At 31.3% G+C, this 9,277-nt stretch overlaps 1 protein-coding gene across 8 annotated transcripts in view; it reads right to left on the reverse strand.

Annotated features, from left to right (window-relative positions):
* The window catches only part of shd (cytochrome P450 family 24 subfamily A member shade), a 20,994-nt gene that overhangs the window by 5,071 nt on the left and 6,646 nt on the right, over positions 1-9,277 (reverse strand). Inside the window, exons 1-3 of one of the 8 annotated variants that reach the window (XM_011316220.1) lie at positions 4,174-4,604; positions 3,848-4,057; positions 18-167 (exon numbers count right to left, since the gene is read on the reverse strand). In XM_011316220.1, the coding sequence (XP_011314522.1) occupies positions 18-138 (121 nt within the window). In that variant the 5' untranslated portion in view covers positions 139-167; positions 3,848-4,057; positions 4,174-4,604. Of the gene's footprint in view, positions 1-17; positions 168-243; positions 353-1,177; positions 1,417-3,847; positions 4,605-9,277 lie in introns of those variants that run through there. The other 7 variants (XM_011316218.1, XM_011316217.1, XM_011316224.1 and 4 more) reach the window with 7 other exon arrangements.

Genomic DNA, 9,277 nt, shown 5'->3' on the forward strand with positions numbered 1-9,277 from the left:
AAATGAAATTAACTCACTCTCAGACTGATGAGATGTCCCAGACCAAAACCACCAGGGTGGCCTGTAACTAGTAGCCAATGCAACAATAGCACAAATTGACACGCATATCAATTCAAACCAAGCCCCTGATAACAGCATAACGATCTTCTCCCGTTCTGTACAGCAGACTAAAACAAAATAATTACCAAATAATTAGGAAAACTCGTATTACCCGGAGTAAATACGAGTGAAACACTGAATAACCGGATAAATACGAAAAATAATCTTATACTCATGACTCCTTCATTGAAATACTACGCATTCATCAATTGAGGGATGGAGGTTACTCTGGCAATGAATTGTCAGTAGTAAACTGCTGATTGTCGTTGGCCAAGAGATACACTACAGGAAGGGGCAGAATTCATTTTATTTCAGTTATCAACTCGTGATTAATTGCACCGACTGAAATAAACCCGAAGAACTCGACAGAGCACTCCAATTGCTAATTCCTTGGCAGGATTCGATGATCAATCATTCGATTTATTAAATCCTATATTTATCTATTATTTTTAATCCTTCCATTACTCGGTGTACCATTTATCTGTCATTTACATGTGTCCGTAATGAGTGATTTAATCACTCGACATGTCGGGAATTTTCTCAGTCATTCAGTTGTATTTTATTATCACAATCACAATCACCAAGTCATCCGGAAAATAAACAAAAATGATGACGTCGAATATTTATGGGATAATTTGTCAATTCCTGGAGCGAAAGTATCACATACGAGATTTTTTTCATCATGTGATTTTTTTCTTGTTTTTCACTCCGGAATTTCGACAACAATTACGCTGTTGCTAATTATTTAAATTTTCGTTACACCTTCGCCAATTATTTAAATTTTAGTCGTAATTTTTTATTCTTGTGGGAAATTCATGGTAAACAGCACCGGATTTCTTTCATGTTTTGTATTTTATAATTAATTATTCAGAGATATTCGTTATTTCTCAATTTGAATAAATTACCAATAAATTCAATAATCATTTCAATGAATTGGAAATTCAATTTATATTCAAAATAGATTTATTACCCAATGTTCCAGAATTTTCAGGATGATTAAAAAAATTCGAAAGAGTAATTAATTAAAATTGAATTAATTAAAAACTTATAAAATTAAAAATAAAAATAACTTTATCACCGATTTTTGTTCCTCGCCGCTTGTAAAATTCTGATTCCCAAATTCAATTGAAATTTAATGAGAAGTGATCCAGGAAGTTGTCACCCTCGTGAGATCTTCGTTCTGTTTATCCTCACGATTATGAGAATATTTCAAGCTCTCGAGATTGGTCAGAGTGCAATTTCATCCTCTGAAGCCAAACACAAGTATTTTCGCTACTGCGCGTTCTATTGGCATCACATTGTATTCCGCGTGTCGAAATAAACATATGAAAAGTCGTAAAAAATTCAAATAATGCCCCATTGTAATGAACAATAATAATAGAATTGTTTATGTGGCCTAGTTGAGTCGAACGAGTTGATAAGAAAATTTTGAGCGAATGGTGCACCACTGATAAGTCACCTTTGACTAATTACTCAATTATTTCACCGAGGGTAATGGAGAATTGAGCGATAATTGGGATTTATTGGTGGAAATTATCATCATTGCTTTGGAGAAATTCCAACGAGTGGAATCTTCGTCAGCCTCGACCGTACTGATTCCAATCTTTTGCTCTTCTTGATTTATGGAGTATTTACAGACCTCAGCATATTTGCTATCTCACGCGGTGTACGGTTGTAATCATCATTAGATAGAACAACGCATACGTCATATCGGCACAATTATAATTACCAGATTACGGTGTAATTATTTTCATTCTAATTGGATCGATAACCATAATTATTTTAATCCTCATAATTTTTGTACATTTATTAATAGTTATGAAAATTCAAGTGTTGCGAGAATTCATGAATTGTTTATTTTTTAAACAAATTTACAGGATTTTTAATGAATAATCCAGTGAAAGTTGAACTCGAGATTTGAAAAAATAAGGAAATACTTCAGGATTTAGATCTGAAAATCTCGAAATTTCACTCCAACAATTTTCATCGCCCCTATCGTCTCATCAATTCTCTAATCTAGCTCCTCAAATTTTGAAAATCATTTCTTTAGTTATCATTCGCGGTGATAACAGGCAAGCGGAAGTTGATTAGTGATATGAAGTGAACCCGACTGGAGAATGAAAAATCACTTTTCCATTAATTTCCGGTGCATGCCACTTCCTCATTGCAATTAACCATTGAATTTGCGGCGTTTCGCCGTAATCAAGCCGCCGTGACCGTTCTATCGGTCTAGAATAGAAAAATTTCTCGTCTCTAACTATTCCGAGATAGGAATCATCAACTGAAGAAAAACTATTCATCCCCTGAAACCTTTAGCCGAACCATTTCCAAATGACAAGACAGATTTATCAGATTTATCAGATCAAGTCAGACGGAAAATTTTTTTTTTCTAATTAACATATAATTAGATATTCTTATGAATAATACTCTATATCATTATTATTAATTTATTGTAATAACTACAATAATAAATATATACAAATTATTATCATATTTATTTATTATTATTAGTATTATTATTAATATAAATTATATAATTAAATTCTAGAGAAGAATTAAATCGCGAACAATCGGAAAAATTTTTTTCTTTCTTCAACATTTGGCCTGTGACTTGGAGAATAATGTAAACAAAAATTTTAATTTACCTCTTGAATCTTCGGAAATTAGCATCAACAAATTGAGTATTTGAAAATAAATAGAGATATATTAAGGGAAGATTTTGGAATTCATTTTTGATTGAGGAATTTACAGGTTCGGTGATTTTATATAAATTAAAGCTGCTTCCGATTGTTTTAATGAAAATTATAAATTTGAAGTAGATAATTATTGTAATTTTGGGCTGCAAATTCATGATTTTATCAGTCATTCAATCATCCCTGGATTGTGAGCAATGATTAATTTGTTTTTCAGTACCTGTTACAATTTTCTGTTCAATTTTTTGTTTAATATTAATTATGGAATGGGTAATTACGAATTGACCGATTACGGAAGCGATTTTTGAAAAATCGGAATACTTCCGCTTTAATTTTTTATGCAAAATATTTCATACCGTGATTATTTTGCTAATCTGGATTGTATTTTATTGATACATTGAAAAATGATTATCGAGACTTCTGAAACCTTGACCTCGTCATTGGTCAGATATCCATCGTCGAAATCTCAAATTATCGTGTTTTTCAATTCTACACTGGGTAATTGGGTAATTATTTTTAATTAATTATCCTAACGAAAACAATGACTTTCTTCAAACTAAATTTCCCAACTCCGAGAAAATCTTCACATTTCAATTACAAATATTTCAAGTAACCGAAATTTCACCGACGAAAATATTTACAAAACTTATCCCCTAACATTTCGTAATCACCCATCCCACTGCCAGTTTATAAATTGTCACTTGAAAATTAGCAACAAAATAACACTGAATAAAAAATAATTGGCAAAAACGAAAAACTAGAAAAAGAGCATTTATCCCGAGGCGAGTTTTCAGCCAATATCTCGAAATAAAAAAAACATAGCGACTTTTTCATATGAACATTTTCTCCAGAGAAAGATGAGAGCTACAAAAAAGGTATCTATAAAAAAATCATAATCTGCCTTGCATTCCGAGAAATCGACGAAAAACTTCTCGAAAAAAATGCAATTCTCTCATGGCAATTAACTTGGCAACAAAATCAATGATTATATATCACTTATTATACAATCATTATTATTATTAAATAAATTTCCTTTTGCTTGAAATCTGACTTACCGAAAAATATTTATCTCAGTGTCCTCGCCGATGTCAATATGACATACCAATAACTGCCGATTGTACAATTGTATCAGTCGGTGTAACAATAAGATGTTGATGAAACGAGTGTAATCAGTACGTCAACGTGTCTCGTTACGGGTCAACCAAGGAAGATGATGATTGAAGAGCCATCAATAACCACATATATACCTTTCCGATATGCTCCCACTGGATTGAGTCCAGCCCCGACGATAGTAATATCACCCAAGATAAATATAGACAAACAGAATTAATTTATTTCACTCATTATCACTCATTACCATTGATTACGGATTATTACACACATGAGTGGCATGCAAAATTTTTCGCCTCCGTTGGTTTAGAAATATTGATTGACAGATTACTAGACTCCCATTAAACCAATAAATATCCTCGTTTATTCGATATTAACGATTATTGATAATTATCGATAATTATCGATAATTATTGATTATAATTAATACAAAAAATTTTCCTCTCTGGTGGTTCGAGAATATTGATTGAATAACTTAAATAAGATTGGCTATTTTTGATGATTATTTTGTTTTATTTTATTTTTATTATTGATAAATTATTAAAACGACGTTAAAGTAATTATGTAGTTAATAGATATTGATGATTATCAGTAATTGTTGATGATTATCGGTGGATTTTATGAGCACGAGACGCGTTAGTGATGGGGCACGTGGGTAAAATGAATGGCTGGAGAAGTGCACACCAACTGCCCCATCGAGCAGACGCGATCGTACTGAGTCTCCAAATGTCTCGTCAGGACATGTTATATTTTTTGAAAAATCTCGTAGGATGAGGAGTGGGGGTTGTGGGGGAGAAGAAACCCCCACGGTGAGACAAGTCCCGGTGAAGGGAGGGGGAGGAGAGACCGAGGGAGAGAATGATTTTTAATCATTTATTTCTTTTCATTTCATTCCACTTTATCGGTATGCATATCTCATTTCGATTATATCCACTCGATCTATTGATTTATCTATCGACTTCTATTGATTTTTTATTTATTTAATTGTTCGTGATTTATGGAATCCCTTGGGCATTTATTTTCCTCGGATTTTCAGACATTTTCCCAATCGGTTATTTTTCTTTTCGGTTGAATTTTCGGTTTATCTTGGAAACCTGAATTTTGATAAGGGAAACTAGTCATTTGGTGAGATATTTAAGGATTTTATATTGTTGTTATTTTTGGGAGATTTTCTCTGAATATAGGATCATTTTCGAAAAAGGGTCGTTCGGTATTTTTTTTCTCTCAACTGACATCTCACTTCGATTATATCCACTCGATCTATTGATTTATCGATCGACTTCTATTGATTTTTTATTTATTTAATTGTTCGTGATTTATGGAATCCCTCGGGCATTTATTTTCCTCGGATTTTCAGACATTTTCCCAATCGGTTATTTGTCTTTTCGGTTGAATTTTCGGTTTATCTTGGAAACCTGAATTTTGATAAGGGAAACTAATCATTTGGTGAGATATTTAAGGATTTTATATTGTTGTTATTTTTGGGAGATTTTCTCTGAATATAGGATCATTTTCGAAAAAGGGTCGTTCGGTATTTTTTTTCTCTCAACTGACATCTCATTTCGATTATATCCACTCGATCTATTGATTTATCAATCGACTTCTATTGATTTTTTATTTATTTAATTGTTTGTGATTTATGGAATCCCTCGGGCATTTATTTTCCTCGGATTTTCAGACATTTTCCCAATCGGTTATTTTTCTTTTCGGTTGAATTTTCGGTTTATCTTGGAAACCTGAATTTTGATAAGGGAAACTAATCATTTGGTGAGATATTTAAGGATTTTATATTGTTGTTATTTTTGGGAGATTTTCTCTGAATATAGGATCATTTTCGAAAAAGGGTCGTTCGGTATTTTTTTCTCTCACCTGACATCTCATTTCGATTCGTTCCAGTGATTGATCTTTAGGGTTTCAGGTTTTTTCTTTTTCTTTTTTCGGGGTTGAGAGCTTTTCATATTCCGCGGTTTCGAATTAATCGATGTATTTTTTGGAGCTGCACCGATTTTCCTTAATAAAATATCTATTTCATTAGAATAAATGATTGATGATTAATGAGAATTAATGTTTTTATTACTCATTCAATCCTATCTACATTTTCAGAAATCATAATTTGTTTTTAAATACCTGTTCTAATTGTGTTGTAATGAAAATATCGTTTTAAATATTCTAGAATTTCCACCGATTGAGGGTACTCATAAAATAAACTTCCATTAAAAAAAATATGATAATTACCTGTAGCCAATTAGCAGTTGAGTGACAGGAGTGAATTAATTCGTTGGGAGTAATTATGGATCTAGATCAAATTGCTGAATTTTTAGAGAGATTCTGCTATCTTTCAATAATTTTAATGTCAATACGAAAAAAATTCCATGATGATGAAATAGTAGATGATATTAGTATATGTATAGTATATATATATGATATTAGTGTATATATAGTATATAGTAAATTGTCAATGATTAATTTGTCTTGATTGTTTGAAAGTAGAGACCATGGAATCCTTCCTTCAAACCTCGCTATTTTCTCTGGAGAAAAAGTTCTTACAGTTCATCAAGAATAAGTAGAGTAGGTCGACTCAATTTGTAATAGATCATTCAGTGAAACATCGAAATGGTGCAAGTCGATTTTAATTATTAGTTCTGAATAAACGTATTCGATTTTAAGACTCAAATTAATACTTCTGTCGTACAATTTTAATTTAACATCTATTTAACAAATCACTGCGAAAATTTTGGGATTATAATAAATATATTCTTAAAAACTGAGAGAAGAGGAAATTATCTGGATAATTTTTATCAATTTTTCCGGTGAACAAATGATTAATACTAATTCAGTATCTTTCTGATGTGGAGATAGAGATGTAAAAAATGTGACAGATGGAACGGGACGATTATCGATTGAATGAAATTAATCGATTAATTTCTCAGGTGTCAACCGATAGATTCGCGGTGAACAAATATAATTCAAAGGAAATGCCTGATTAATTTTCAATTTCACCTAGAATTCATGAAATTATTTCTTCCAATTGAATTTTACAGTAAATATTTTTATTATAATATTAAACTGTAAATTAAGATACAAAAAAATTTTTCATCTTCATGATTTTTCGATTTTTCATAATTTTTCCCTTTATTTACTGCAATAAGTTATAAACAATTATTATTATTAATTATTATTACTGTTGTACAAATGATTATTGATTCTCTCATTGGTTCTGAAGATTTTTCCCTCGGGATCAGGTAAAAACGTGAGTACCAAAGAGTGGAATTAATTATCAGAATAAACAGGAAGTGTCCATCTGTAATTTCATATTTCTTAATTAAACATTTTTGATAAGTTGCTCAATCTGTCATTAACTCATCGACACATATCTTCATGATTTCTTAAGCCGAGCGACTCATCCTATTTAATCAATTAATCAATGACTCCGATATGCTCCCAATTCACAGAATTCTTCTATTTGTTTTTCCGCCTCAATTCCTCTTCAATTAATTTATTATTGGGGATTAAAAAAAAAGTGAAAAATCATATGCAGAATTTTTATCATTTCAAGTCTTATCTACAATTTTTCTGTTCACACGTGCGAGTCTAGAGTGGAGAGAGCAGGTGAAATAAATTATTGACAGTTCATGTAATTCGTTAATTATTTTCACAATTGCTTCCGAATTGTTGACGTCGGAAATTGTTTCTTGCGTATGATCTCTGGAGACATTGTTTCGTTAATATGATACTGGTTTATCAGGCAAGATGATAAGACTGCTTTGAAGTTTAAAGCCGGTGTGATCAGTTTATCGTGAGAACCGCTACTATTTTGTTATCTAATCTTCTCGTAGACGAGTCTCCTAACTAATTTAGAACTTCTACGAATTATTTTTAGCGCGAAATCTACGGAATTCGTGGATTTTAATATTCTTATCAAGCGATTTTCAATTACGGAAATGCACGGAGAGAAATATTTATCAATATTTACAGAAATTGCAGTCAAAATTAAATAACTACACAATAAATAATTGGAATTTGTTGTTAAAGTTATTGTAGTGTATATAGTTATATAATAAAGTTTTTTTTTACTACAATTTCTGGTGGAAGTTCCATTGATTTAAAATAAATTGATGTCATCATTTTTCTTGAGTATTAATTTATTAAACAATTTTTTAGAAGAAACTCTTGAGGATTTTTTTGGGGGTGATTAAATGTCCGAAAAAAAATTCCATAATCTAGAAAATTTGGGAGAGGGGGGATATTATTTTGCAAAAAATTATGGGAGAAAAGAGAAGTAATTTTTCCGTAAGAAAACCGAAAAATAACGTGAAATTTTCAGTTCATCCCGTAAAACTCCGAGAAAATTTCAATAAAAAATGGATTCGATAATTATAACGGAATGACACTCCACCCCAAGGTCCATGTGGGTGTTCTATCCTAGAGGAAAGAGAGGTGAAAAAATAGTGGGTGGGCGATGGGCGGAGACGAGGAAGAGATATCGATACTGATAACCCGATGAAGGAGAAGAGGGGTTGGATGAGAAATAGTCCAACAAGATGAAGCGTGAAGTATTCGTAAAGAAAATCTCCGGATGGGAATGGAGAAAAAAGAAATACCTGGGAAACGTTGAAGGGTGAAAGATTAGAAAACCCAGAGGGAGATGATTTTAAAGATGAAGTGCCCGGTTATGTCACAGGTTTAGTCAAGCGAAAAGATCTACCACTTCTACCTCTATTTTTTTTATTTTTCATATTTTTTTCTCTCATTGACACTGAAGACAGCATGAGAAAGTGGTGGAGACAAGTACCGGAGGAATGGAAAAGAAATAACGATTTAACGAGATAAAACGTGAATGCAGAAACAAATCATTTTGATAAATATTCATTCGCAACGGAGAATTTTTAAAAATATTGTGAGAATTCTCCCTTTAAAAAAAATTATAAACCAATATAAATTATAAAGATTATAAAATACCACTGTATAAACATTAATTGTTTAATATACCATTATTTTAAATTAAAAATACATATTAAAAAATAAATAAAAAAAATTGAGTAAAAAAAAAACGATTGCCTGTCAATTTTTTATCGATTTCATTTTACCTTAAAACAAATAAATAAATATATATATCCATATTCTTTTAATTTGAAATTTATATTTAAAAAATGATCTTCATATGGCAGTCTAAAAATTGACGAGCGGTCAATATTGAGAGGGTTGTTTGGAAATATTAATTTTTCAATTGACTGGATGTTAATTAAATGCTCAATCAATTTTCCGTAACCAACAGATGATGACGATAAGTAAGAGTCAATAAATTACAGGGTCTGTTGAAAATGAAGGAGGAAATTGTGGGTGAGAAAAGGCCCTGAGGAAGATGGAGAGAGGAA

This window comes from Fopius arisanus, unplaced genomic scaffold, assembly GCF_000806365.1.
Source record: "Fopius arisanus strain USDA-PBARC FA_bdor unplaced genomic scaffold, ASM80636v1 scaffold00006, whole genome shotgun sequence".
NCBI lineage: Eukaryota > Metazoa > Arthropoda > Insecta > Hymenoptera > Braconidae > Fopius > Fopius arisanus.